The sequence below is a fragment of the Neltuma alba genome, unplaced genomic scaffold (assembly GCF_004799145.2).
Source record: "Neltuma alba isolate B1F8T4 unplaced genomic scaffold, ASM479914v2 tig00012081_pilon, whole genome shotgun sequence".
In the NCBI taxonomy this organism is placed as follows: Eukaryota; Viridiplantae; Streptophyta; class Magnoliopsida; order Fabales; family Fabaceae; genus Neltuma; species Neltuma alba.
The window spans coordinates 709,899-724,166 of record NW_021636640.1 but is presented as its reverse complement, the minus strand read 5'-3'; the positions used below and the strand labels follow the sequence as shown (position 1 = coordinate 724,166).

Here is a 14,268-nt window from a genome sequence, read left to right as displayed (position 1 = left end):
GAACATGATAAGTACTGCTAGTCGAGTTTCGTCCAATACTCATCAAGTAAGAAATTAAAAAAAAAAGAAATTAAAAAAATAGAAATGAAAGAAAATTTTAATTTTATACATTTGTCAACAAAAACACGATTATCTTTGTTTAAAATATATTTCCCTAAAAAATAATGTTAGAGTCAAAATTAAAATTCAATAAAATTACAGATGGTCAATAACGATACAAGTATACAACATTTATTCTGCGTATTAAGTTTTAAGAAATTCAAAATTCAAATAAAAATAAAATACCGGAATCAATTCTACAAAACAAAAGCCGCCGGCGGCTTTAGACCAAAACCAAAAAAACAAAAAAGGCGCCGGCGGATTTATGGCGGAGCAATTGCAACCTAGTTAGAAAATCTTCTTGGGAAAATTACACTCAGGTCTCACAGAGCACAATTAATATCAAAAAGGTCCCATGAAATCGCAAAATGATTCTGAAGTCCCCAGGGACCTATGTGTAATTAATTCTAATTATGAAATTACCTACTTACCCCTGTTAATTTTATTGCAACAATTCGTTTACAATCTCAACAGTGGCTGTTAACAACCCAAGAAGACGTGATTAACAACCTCGGCAGTGCTCATGACAACTCACTCTGTGGAATGCCAGGGGCGTTGTTGAGGTTGTTAACCACCTCTTCTCGGGTTGTTAACAGCCACTGTTGATGTTGTAAATAGGTTCTAATTTTATTGCAGCAATTCGTTTACAATCTCAACAGTGGCTGTTAGCAACCCGAGAAGACGTGATTGACAACCTCAGCAATGCTCATGACAACTCACTCTATGGAATACCAGGGGCGTTGTTGAGGTTGTTAACCACCTCTTCTCGGGTTGTTAACAGTCACTGTTGAGGTTGTAAATAGGTTCAAATTAACAAGGGTAACTACGTAATTTCACAATTAGAATTAATTACACACAGGTCCCTGAGGACTTCAGAATCATTTCGCGATTTCGAGGGACCTTTTTGATATTAATTGTGCTCTGTGGGACATGAGTGTAATTTTCCCAATCTTCTTCACAAGGCCTGAGTAATCAATCAAGCCTTTATATTATTAATATAAGTATTCACATAAAAAAAAATATATAACAGCTCTAAAAAGAAAAAAAAAATTGCAACTCAAAAATCGAAGAAAAATCATAAAAGATTGAATGTCTTATAAATAACCCCGCTATACTTAAGATAGTATTATCTAAAAATATTATTTTTAAAAAAATAATACTAATCATTAAAATAGTGAGGTTGACTGTTAAAATTTTTAATATTAAAAAGCAATATTATTACAACTTTTAACTTTCAGGATATATTTACACTAAAAAAAACTTATAATGCCTAATATTTTTAAGGGAATACCTTAACCCATTGTTTTTAGGAAGAATTACAATGAGGTCCCAAACAAGAAAAATAATTAAAAAACAAGTCCTATAGGCTGTCATTTTCACTGTAAGACTTGTCATTACAGGCTATTCATATTGTTATTAGGACTTTTTAGTGATTATTTTTTTTCTGTGGGACTTAAATGTAAATCTCCCTTGTTTTTACTGTGAACTATTGTCCCTACCTTCACGTTTCTTTAAAAAATAAAAAATGCATCCATATGTCACCTACAGCTATATATATGTATATGTCAATCATAAAATTCAATGATTCTATAATAATCGATCCTAACAAACATAACAATAGTACTAATATAATAAATAGCTCGATGGGACGGATTAACAAAACACTCAACCGTAAAATACTTATTTTTTCCTAAACCAAATAGCAATGTAATCATTTCTCTTATTCTTAATATAAGATCTATTTAATTAATTTGATTAAATTGAAAAAATTAGATAAGTTAGTTAATTATAAGAAATATAATATTTTTTCTTAATATGCCATAATTATTTTTTTTAATATCATCTCTCATTTTCCTACTCGATTATGATTGAAGAAGTATTAGTATAAGTAATTTAAAAAAATTAATAAATATAAAAAATATGTCTTATATTCAGAATTAAAATCAATTCAATAATTAGATCATATATCAAGTACATTACTAAAATTCAATGGACCTCCTAGAGTAGTAGTGTATATTACCGGTTAGGATAGGTTACTCGAGACAAAAGCCGCCGGATTTATTTGGTTGTCGGATCATTAGATTATACTACTTTGATCCTAAATATAATAGTTAGTTGACTAATTTGAGTAAATTAAAAAAATAAGTTAAGTTAATTATTTGTAATAAATAGTTGTATCTTTCTTAAAATATTCTTGCTAATTAAATATATTAATTGGAATTATCATTATTAAAAAGACTACCTGAAAAAAAAAAAAGATAAACATAAGAGATAAAATAGATTGAGGTCTTATATTTATATTTAGAATCAAAATAAAAATTAAATAAAATTTTATAGGTAATATGTGGCAAAATGCGGACAAGGGACCAGGGAGAGAGAAGAGAGGAAAAAGACCGCAATTCTACCTGATGGAATCGACCCAAAAAAGAGAGAAAATTTTACTTGTTGGGACCCTCTCTTCTTCAAAGATATATATACGACGCATGTTCATGGACTGATCCTCGGCGATTGTCGTTGTTTAATTTGAGTCCCTCATACTCTGTTCTCTCTCTATTCAGCCATGGATGCTCTTATTGCTGGTGTGCTTATCGCTGTCATAGTGATAGTGATCGGAAGAGTGGTGAATTGGCTGTGGCTGAGGCCGAAACGACTCGAGGGATATCTCAGAAGGCAGAATCTGAAGGGAAACTCATACACACTTGGGTTCGGAGACTTGAAGGGGATGGCTCAGATGATTCAAGAAGCCAAATCTAAGCCCATCAATCTACATGATGATATCATTCCTCGTATCATACCTTTTCATCATCAAATGATTCAAAACTATGGTATACCCCCTCCTATGTTGTCCCCAGCATCCGTGATTTTTCTTCAAAGTATTGTTCTTAAGAATGACTTGGCGCTTGCTTTGAGCATGAAACTCTTCTATATTTCCTTATGCACTGCTCCGTATTATTGTTCGCCTAACCCATACTAACAATGTCTGATATATAGTAAGAATCAGTTCCTGTGGTCTTGACGCGTCTCTACTGATTTATTTTGATTGCAGGTAAGAACTTCTTTATGTGGTTTGGTCCAAGTCCTGAGGTGATAATTGCAAACCCAGAAGATATAAAGGAGGTTTTCAGCAACATTTCTGTATTTGAAAAGATTTTTGACAATCCACTCGGTGAACTTTTAGCTAGTGGGCTCATAGGCTACAATGGTGAAAAATGGATGAAACACAGAAGAATTATCAACCCAGCCTTCCATTTGTAGAAGTTAAAGGTATATTTTATTTCTTTTTTCCATGTGTTAATTCTCTTAAAGTAGGAGTGATTTATACCTTTTTTTTTCCTAAATTCAAAGCTTACATTTGTGGCAGCTAATGTTACCTGCGTTCTATGAGAGTTGTAACGAGATGGTAATGAAATGGGTGAGATTGGTGAATGAAAATGAAAGGAGCTGTTGCGAAATAGATGTATGGCCTTTCTTTCTAACTATGACCAGTGATGTTATTTCTCGAACTGCTTTTGGAAGCAGTTATGAAGAAGGCCAACAAATATTTCAACTCCAACATGAACAACAAGTTCTCACCCTCAAGGCCCTTCGTTCTATTTACATACCAGGCTGGAGGTAATTAGCTAGAGAAAAATTATTATTAATATTAAAGTCCTGTTAAGTATATATTCCTAGCAAGCTATGTTAAAAAGAACAATTATATACTCACTATTTCACCATGCTTGCGTATGTATAGATTTGTACCCACTAAGTTGAATAGGAGATTGAAAGAAATTGAGAATGAAATACAAGTATTGGTGAGAGGAATCATTCATAAAAGGGAGAAAGCTAGGGAGGAAGGACATGCCCCAAGTGATGATCTATTAGATTTACTCTTGGAATCCAATCGGAGAGAAATCAATGAGAAAGGCAACAACAAGAACATGGGAATGACCATTGAGGATGTCATAAAGGAATGTAAATTGTTTTACCTAGCAGGACAAGAGACAACCTCTGTTCTCCTTAATTGGACGATTGTATTACTATGTCAGTATCCCAGTTGGCAATCTCAAGCAAGAGAAGAAATCTTTCAAGTATTTGGCACTCAAACACCTAATTATGATGACTTAAATCGTCTCCAAGTGGTAAGACTATATGAATATGACATTTTATATGTTTTAAATGTTTTATATTCATGTGATTCGAAAGTATCATTAACAACTTTTTTCACACTTAGTCAATAATATTTTTTGTTTGTGTAATAGGTAAGCATGATATTATACGAAGTTCTTAGGTTATACCCTCCAGCTCCTATGTTGTCTAGGATTGTATCAAAAGATACAAGACTTGGAAATATGAATTTACCAGCTGGAGCTCGAGTTGGGATTCCAATAATTTGGATACAACATGATTCTCAATTGTGGGGAGAAGATGCAAAGGAGTTCAATCCAGAAAGATTTTCTAAAGGAATCTCTAAAGCAAGCAAGAGCCAGTACTCATACATTCCATTTGCTTGGGGTCCAAGGATATGCCCGGGCCAAAATTTTGCCTTGCTTGAAACTAAAATGGCTTTGTCCTTAATTCTCCAAAACTTCTCTCTTGAGCTTTCTCCATCTTACGCTCATGCCCCGTTCTCGGTCTTGACTCTTCACCCTCAGCATGGCACCCATATCATTTTTCGAAAGCTCTAGTTTTATTAGTCAAAATTCATCGTACTACGCAAGGAATAATTTATTGCATAAACGTGTGTGTGCATGTGTGTAAGTCATGAAAATCTGTATGTATTTGCCTTTTCCCGTCACTATTGTCGTCTGAACGATTATCCTGCTATCTAGTATTCAGATGATACAATGTTATATGTTTCAAGATGGCTCTGTTAGTAAGTTTGGCTTTTGTTGTGTACTAAAACATCATATGTTTCTGAAGCAAATTTACTGAAGACGGGAGATTAAATTAAAAGTTCTTTTGATTGCTTTGGGTGAATGAAAGTTTTGGTTTGATGATGAATGCGAAGAGTGTATATATGATAGGACTTTACTGAGAAAACCGGCTACCTGGTCAGAAGCTTGGACATAGTTGTACTCCTATTACACAACTAAAGATTTATTTGAAGTTGAGCAATACTCCTCTAGTCCTTAATAGGATCTAACTGGAAAGTTGATGTTAATCCTATATATAAGACCTATTTTACATGTTTATCAATTTTTTCTTTTTTGAGATTAATCCTATTGATATTTCTTTAACAATAATCAAATAGAAAAAAGGGAAAGAATTAAGAAAGATATTTAGGGTATTTTAGAAAAAATATATTATATTAAATAATTTAACTATTATTATTAATCTACTCAAATTACTTAATTAGATTTTACATTAATTATCGGAGGAGTAATTTTTAACGTCTTCATCATTCTAAAATATAATATAATGATCGAATTGAACTTCAATGGTAATATTTTTATGAGATTTGCATTATGAGATTTTTTTTCCTTCATGACTTTTATTACATATGGTTTGAAAGTATTAATTATTTTCTCTAAATATTCTTTGTTTTAACATTTCCCTGTATATATAGTGTCTTTAACTCTTTCTTCATTTAACATTGAAAAATATATATTCACGATTTTTTTATCCACCAAATAAATAAATAAATTTCTTATTAATTGAACTATAAAAATGCGCCTAAGTCTTGACACTGAATCATGAATCTTCTGGTTAAACTTATGCACGTATATCATTGCTTTTATAATTATGGAGAATTACTATATAAGATTCTCAAAAAAGAAAATAATTATTAAAAAGTCTTTATAACAAGTAAGAAGTTGTTATTTTCTACATTGAAACTTATCAATGTTATTAGTAATATTTTTTTAGTCATTATTTTAATTCTTTGAGAATTTATAGTGGTTGTCCCCTATAATTATTATTCCTTGTGTAGAAGGGAAATGTATATATTCCTTCATCACGTCTTTTCCATAAATGCATGTAATAGTTGGGTTGCACGATTCATAAATGTAATTTGACTTATTAAGCTTTTTATATTGTCTATAAACATGATTGCTATTTGTCATGAATTCGTGGCTGCTCAATTTAATTAAACAAGTTTGATTTTGACTGATAAACGCTCTTATATTTAATTCCATATTGAATAATGGAGTTACATTAAATTTAGCCCATTGTGATGTCTTGATTTAGTTTTTTTTTTTTGGCGAGCCAGTCTTGATTTAGTTAATGAGACATAATAAATTTTCATCAATATATATATATATATATATATATTCGCGTCAAAAAAATATATGCAGCAGCCCCAGATAGAAGATAAAAAATGCAGCCTAAAAATAAAAACAAAAATATAAAGGAATGAATGTATACATATTGGAGGAGTGTTTTGAATTAAAAATATATGTCATAAAAATCATGATAAAAAATAAATTTCAATGAAAATCTCATAATAAAGATATTCTTAAGTTCAATGTGATTTGGAAATACCCTTATCTCATCTAAAAAAAAGATGTCTCTTATAACAAGGTGGCTGCGTATAAAACGATGCATATATATGTGTGTGTGTATGAATATGTATATTTCAATCATAAAATTCAAAGATTCTATGATAATCGATCCTAACAAACATAACAATAATAGTAATATCATAATAGCATGATGGGAAGGATAACAAAATAATAGTATTTATTATCTTTTTCAAAGTATTCTTGTTAATCATATGTATTAATGGCAACTGATTTTCAACAAGTAGAATTACCATAGGAACTATTACCTCCAATCCTAATTATAAAATCTTTTGATAGTCCACAAACGAGGTCTTATAAATAGGACCAGAGATAGTAATTTGGAAAAATAAAATATGACAGACAAAGTAGATTGGGGTTTTATATTTATGACCAAATTGAATCTCAAGTAGGTCTTATATTTGGGATCGGATTTAGTAATCATATATTAAAGTCGATGACCTCCCAGTGTATCTGACTTTTTAGGACAAATTTTATGACGACGAAAGCCGCAGGCGGTCGGCGGATTTATGGGGCCAAATTGTCCAAACCGAGCTGTTACTACTTACTAGGACCCTTCGATCTGATTCTTTTTGGATCAGCAATCCGATTCTTTGATCACTAGAAATAAGTCTTGGCCACCAACCCCAAAGGTAAGAAGAAACTTCGCCCTAATAATATTCAATTCTGTGTGTGTTTTTGTGTACCAACTTGCCACATGTTCCATTTTGCTTCGTTCTTACTAGTTTCTACTTGAAATGACGGGGGAACCTGGCTAAGGTGACGCTATCTATATCATTTATTTAAGCCCCAAATACAAATAACTCCCCTCAACTTTAGCTCTCTTACATATAGCCTCCCTCACCTTTCAAAGTTTAAAAATCACACTCTGTTTGATACACTACAAAAAAAACAGCTAATTACCGATAGAATTAATGACGGAAATTATTTCATTGCTAATTTCTGACAGATTACCGATAAAAATTCTGTTACTAAATTTAGCTACGGAATTAGTGACGGAATCTAAGACCCCAACTCTGATCTCTTCTTGTGCAGCCATGGAAGCCCCAGCAATGGCTTCTCTAAGTGTAGCAAATTCTATTATTGCTGCTATAGTTATGATGTGATGATAGTGATACTGATGGTGATAGGAAGAGTGGTGAATTGTTTGTGGCTGAGACCTAAACGACTTGAGAGATGCCTTAGGACGACAGAACCTCAAAGGAAACTCATACAGACTGACTGGGTTTGGAGACTTTAAGGAGATGCTTCATATGATTCAAGAAGCAAACTCAAAGCCCACAACCCTAGATGATGATATTGCTCCTGGTGTTCTTCCTTTTCAACACCAAATGATTCAAAAATATGGCATATGATGTTTTAGTGATATGCAGTTCGACTCCCAAAAATAAAAGATTCACATAACTCTTTGTGGTTTTGATCGAATCTGCATTGATTTATTTTTACTGCAGGTAAGAATTTCTTTATGCGGTTCGGTCCACATCCAGCGGTGACACTTGCAAACACAGAAGACATAAAGGAGGTTTTCAACAACCTTTCTGTACTTGAAAAGCCCACTTACAATCCACTGGCTAAATTTCTCATTACTGGAGTATTTGACTACAATGGCGAAAAATGGGTTAAACACAGAAGAATTATCAACCCTGCCTTTTATTTAGAAAGTTAAAGGTAGACTTTCTTTCACTTTTCCATGTGTTAATTCTGTTAAGAGTCATTTATTCCTTCTTTTTTTCCCCCTAATTTCAAAGCTTAATTTTGTGGCAGCTAATGTTACTAGTATTCTATGAGAGTTGTGGGTGAGACTAGTGAATGAAAATGAAAACGAGTTGTTGTGAGATGGATGTGTAGTTTTTCTTTCAAACTATGACTAGTAATGTTATTTCTCGAACTGCTTGTGGAAATAGTTATGAAGTAGGCCAACAAATATTCCAATTCCAATCTGAACAAGTTCTTCTTACTCTCAAAGTCGTTCATTCTATTTACATCCCAGGCTGGAGGTGATTATTAGCTTGGGAAAATCATTATTAATTTTTAAAGTCATATTGGGTTTAAATTCCTAATAAATTATATTAAAAAAATAGTCATATACTTACTTAATTGATTTTACCCCACTTATATTTGTATGTGTAGATTTGTACTAACTAAGTTGAATAGGATGTTGAAAGAAATTGAGAAAGAAATACAAGCACTGGTGAGATGAATCATTCACAAAAGAGAGAAGGCCATCGAAGCAGGAGAGGCCCCAAGTGATGATCTATTAAATATACTTTTGGAATCAAATCACAGAGAAATCAAAGACAATTAATGGCAACAACAAGAACATGGGAATGAGCATTGAAGAGGTCATAAAGGAATGTAAATTGTTTTATTTTGCTGGACACGAGACAACTTCTGTTCTCCTTAATTGGACAGTGGTATTACTTTGTAAGTATTCCAATTGGTAATCAAAAGCAAGAGAAGAAGGTTTCTGAGTATTTGGCACTCGAACACCTAATTATGATGGTTTAAATCGTCTCAAATTGGTAAGCCTATATGAATATGAAGTTTTATTATTGCTTTATTTCTTTTATTGATTCTATGTCATTTCAAAGTATCGTTAATATTTTTCTCATACTTGATTATGCAAGAATAATAGTTGTTTGTGTAATAGGTAAGTATGATATTGTATGAGATTCTTAGATTTACTTCTGGTTCTAATTATAAAATCTCATTTATAGTTTACAAACGAAGTTTTATAAATAAGACTGGAGATAGTACCCTCTAACTCCTTTGTTGGCTAGAGTCGTATCAAATGATCCAAGACTTGGAAATATGAGCTTACCAACTGGAACTCAAGTTGCCATTTGAATAATTATGGTACAACAGGATACTCAATTATCTACGGAGATAAGATGTAAAGGAATTCAATCCACAGGGATTCTCTAAAGGAATCTCTAAAGCAACCCATAGCCAAGCCTCATATTTTCCATTTACTTTGAGTCCAAAGATATGCCCCGTTCAAAATTTTGCATTGCATGAAGCTAAAATGGCCTTGTCCTTGATTCTTCAAAATTTCTCTTTTAAGCTTTTTCCATCTTATGCTCATGCCCCTTACTTAGTAATGACCCTTCATCCTCAGCATGGCACCCATATCATTTTACGTAAGCTCCAGAATAATTAGTTAAAGGTTTATCATTTACACTCTTCATAAGAGACTTCTATGAATATGTATGTGTATCTGTACAACAATAATCTCAATATAATAAACCTTGTACTGCTAAATGTGCATTTAATATGTATACATATATGTATGTATGTGAGTAAGTGATGATATGCCGCCGGCCAAAAGAAAAAGTGATGAAAATATGCATGTATGTCTCCTGTAATGGTTATCCTAATATTCAAATCATATAGTATTACATGCCTTTAATTGGTTCAGTTAGTAATTACTACTTTTGATTTAATCATAAGACCTCGTTTGGACTGAAGGTAGTATTTTTTAATTTTTTGTGCACATAAAGGTTAGATTATTCAAGCTTTAATAACACAACTAGCACCGATATGTTATTAGCACACTGATAGTTTAATTGAATCATCGGAGTCATGGTCAAAAGAAATTGAGCCAACGGAGTGAGGATTTTGAACATATGTGTGTGTGTGTATATTTTATTTTGTCTTGACCTAATCAGATTTTTTTTCTTATACCTTTTCAACATCCCCTTTCCAATGATGAGGTCCTGGCAATAATGATAAATTGAAAGTACATGAATTTAAAAATAAATATTATAATAAATTACTTATAACTTAGTCAATTATGATTGATAACTTAGATTGAATCCTATGAAAAAAAATAGAACAAGGTCAAAAAGAATACTAAATAAAATTATTCAGCAAGATATTCCAGACAACTCATTTAGCGTCTAAGAACCATAAAGTAAGATATGTCGCTGGTCTAACAACAGAGGTTTATATAGGTATTTACATATGAATAGAGATTTACCTCTGTTTTGTATCTCAAAAACAGAGGTTTATATAAGTAGCGCGCTAAGTTTTGATGATAAATATGATTGAAGAAGCACGAACTACATAACTGAAGTAGTTCTCTCTTCCTGGGGCAAGGCTAATTATTTTTCCTTAATCCGAGAAGCAGCTTGTTGGATTACATGGATCAGTGCCGTAGAATTGGACCAACTGGTCTCCACCACACGTTAATCAACATTTACTTGAATCAATTGCGGGTTGGAAAACGGGGACAAACGGTCCGAGGGAGAGAACCACGGAAATAAAGATAAAAGACGGGGGGAAAAGAAAAAGAGGAACAATTTAATCCGTTGAGTTGACCCACAAACAGGAGAAATACAAATCCAGTTAAATTGGGATCTTCTCTGTTTTTTACTTGGGGTGTGTTTGGCAAGCACCTCAAACCATGGTTTTGGGACCCAAACCATGGTTTGGGAAAAATGTTAGCCAAACACCCTTAAAAAAATCAAAACCATGGTTTGGGTTCAAAACCATGGTTTTGAGAAAAGCAGAAATTTTTTACTTTTGGAGGAAAAAGGAGAGAATGTGAGAGCCTATAGAATATGTATCTTGTTATTTTTTTTATAAACATATTTTTTATAAATATATTTAATCTTATATCTTATAAATATATATACATATTAATTATTTATTAATTATATTATCTTATATATTATTAATATATGTTAATAAAAAATATATTATTAACAATTTTATTCCTTCAAATTAAAATATATCATAAAATATATTTTTTCTATAATTATCATATTAATTTATGCCAATTTGTATATATAAAAAGTACTTCTAATAACAACTATCCAAACACTCACACTTCTCAAAATCACTTTTTCACAAAATCTATTCTTCCCAAAATCTATTTTTTTAGAATCTATTCTCCAGAAGCTATTCTCCAAACCATGGTTTGGTTTCATCCAAACACATCCCTAAACACTCTCACTTTATCAGAATCACTTTTTCAGAAAAGCTATTCTTTCAGAATCTATTCTTTCCAGAATCTATTCTCCAGAAGCTATTCTCCAAACTATAATTTGATTTCATCCAAACACCCCCTAAGAAAGCTAGCTTTAAATTGCAGTCCACTGGGATATTGCGAGCATGAAGAATCAAAGTCAATCACCTGACCAAATGGCCCGCCAATTTCGCTGCTACCTACCTCTCTTGTATAATACTCCAAAGGAAGACCAAACACTTGGACCCAAGCTGAGAATTGGTCGTCCAAGGACCTTCTCTGTTCTTCAAGATAACATTTTTATGACGCAGGTCCATCGACTTTGGGCGATTCTCATCGTTTAATCATTTGAACCCCAACCTCTCTTCTCTTTCTGTGCCGCCATGGAAGCTCCAGAAATTCCGTCACTGAGAGTAGCAAGTTCTCTTATTGCTGGTATAGTTATCTTTGTGATAGTGATAGTGATCGGAAGAATGGTGAATTGGTTGTGGCTGAGGCCGAAACGACTCGAGAGATGTCTCAGAAGGCAGAATCTCAAGGGGAACTCCTACAGATTAGGGTTCGGAGACTTGAAGGAGATGGCTCAGATGATTCAAGAAGCCAAATCTAAGCCCATCAACCTAGACGAAGAGATCATTCCTCGTATCATTCCTTTTCATCACCAAATGATTCAAAACTATGGTATGCTCCTTCCTATGTTGTCCCCAGCTTCTTTCTTCTGTCATGTAAAGCAGTTTATTTTCATCCGTAATTTTCTTGGTACTTTGTTTGAGGGAGAAACTCTTCTATATGCCTTGTGCACTGCTCCGTATTGTTCACCACTGAACTAATTGAACCCATACTAATATGTCTGATATATGTAGTAAGAATCACTTCACGTGGTCTTGAATCTCTACTGGTATATTTTTATTGCAGGCAAGAATTCTTTTATGTGGTTTGGTCCAAGTCCTGTGGTGACAATTACAAACCCAGAAGACATAAAGGAGGTTTTCAGCAACATTTCTGTATTTGAAAAGGTCGCTAGCAATCCACTCGCTAAACTTTTAATTACTGGACTCATAGGCTACAATGGTGAAAAATGGTTGAAACACAGAAGAATTATCAATCCCGCCTTTCATTTGGAGAAGTTAAAGGTATATTTTCCTCCCCCCCCCCCCCCCCCCCCTTTTTTTAATACCATGTAAACTCTCTTAAGAGTGATTTATACCCTTTTCTTTTCTAACTTCAAAGCTTAAATTTGTGGCAGCTAATGTTGCCAGCATTCTATGAGAGTTGTAACGAAATGGTAAAGAAATGTGTAAGATTGGTCAATGAAAATGAAAGTGGCTGTTGTGAGATGGACATGTCGCCTTTCTTTCAAACTATGACTAGTGATGTTATTTCTCGAACTGCTTTTGGAAGTAGTTATGAAGAAGGTCAACAAATATTCCAACTCCAATCTGAACAAGTTCTTCTTACCCTCAAGGTCCTTCGTTCTGTTTACATCCCAGGTTGGAGGTAATTAGCTTGAAAAAATTAATTCTTAAAATTAAAATTGCTATCAAGTTTAAATTCCTAGTAAATTATGTTAAAAATAACAGTTTTATTATACTCACTTTGATTGCATCTTGCTTTTGTCTGTTTAGATTTGTACCAACTAAGTTGAACAGGAGATTGAAAGAAATTGAGAAAGAAATACAAGTGTTGGTGAGAGGAATCATTCACAAAAGGGAGAAGGCTAGCAAAGCAAGAGAGGCCCCAAGTGGTGATCTATTAGATATACTGTTGGAATCCAATCGCAGAGAAATCAAAGACAGTGGCGACAATAAAGACATGGGAATGAGCATTGAAGATGTCATAAAGGAATGTAAATTGTTCTACGTAGCAGGACAAGAGACAATATCTGGTCTCCTTAATTGGACAATTGTGTTACTATGCAAGCATCCCAACTGGCAATCTCGAGCAAGAGAAGAAGTCTTCCAAGTATTCGGCAATCAAACACCTGATTATGATGGCTTAAATCGTCTCAAACTGGTAGAATTATATGAATATGATGTTTTAGATTCATTTCATTCAAAATTATTATTAACAAGTCAACGATATTTGTGCTTGTGTACTAGGTAAGTATGATATTGTATGAGGTTCTAAGGTTATACCCTTCAACTCCTGTGTTGACGAGGGTCGTGGCAAAAGATACAAAACTTGGAAATCTGAGATTACCAGTTGGAACTCGAGTTGGGATTCCAGTAATTATGATACAACAGGATTCTCAATTATGGGGAGAAGATGCGAAGGAGTTCAAGCCACAAAGATTTTCTGAAGGAATCTCTAAAGCAACCAAGAACCAAGGTTCATATGTTCCATTTGCTTGGGGTCCAAGGATATGCCCAGGCCAAAATTTTGCTTTGCTTGAAGCAAAAATGGCTTTGTCCTTAATTCTCCAAAACTTCTCTTTTGAGCTTTCTCCATCTTATGCTCATGCTCCTTTTTCGGTTTTGACCCTTCGTCCTCAGCATGGCACCCATGTCATTTTACGGAAGCTCTAGAATTATTGGTTAAAAGGTCCATCATGTTACACTCTTAGAAGGAATTTTATCCTTATGCATATGTATCTATCTATTTATATATGTAGGTCATGAGAATATGTGTTTATATGCTTTCTGTATAGTCGTTGAATGATTATCCTATTATTCAGATTATACAATGTTAGCTGCTTCTAGA

The 14,268-nt window shown here is 33.2% G+C and overlaps 1 protein-coding gene and 1 pseudogene across 2 annotated transcripts; both read left to right on the top strand.

Moving 5' to 3' along the window:
• Window positions 1–2,659: 2,659 nt before the first annotated feature.
• LOC114722021 (cytochrome P450 72A15-like) lies at window positions 2,660–4,766 on the top strand (annotated as a pseudogene).
• A 6,319-nt stretch (window positions 4,767–11,085) lies between these two features.
• Window positions 11,086–14,268, top strand: LOC114722044 (cytochrome P450 72A13-like). 2 transcript variants are annotated; one of them, XM_028907966.1, is made up of 5 exons: window positions 11,086–11,094; window positions 12,484–12,701; window positions 12,815–13,065; window positions 13,194–13,581; window positions 13,668–14,268. In XM_028907966.1, the coding sequence occupies exons 2-5, from the start codon at window positions 12,498–12,500 to the stop codon at window positions 14,091–14,093; spliced, it is 1,269 nt and encodes a 422-aa protein (XP_028763799.1). In that variant the 5' UTR covers window positions 11,086–11,094; window positions 12,484–12,497; the 3' UTR covers window positions 14,094–14,268. The 2 variants fall into 2 exon arrangements, with proteins under 2 accessions (XP_028763799.1, XP_028763798.1); XM_028907965.1 differs by lacking the exon at window positions 11,086–11,094 and adding an exon at window positions 11,833–12,249.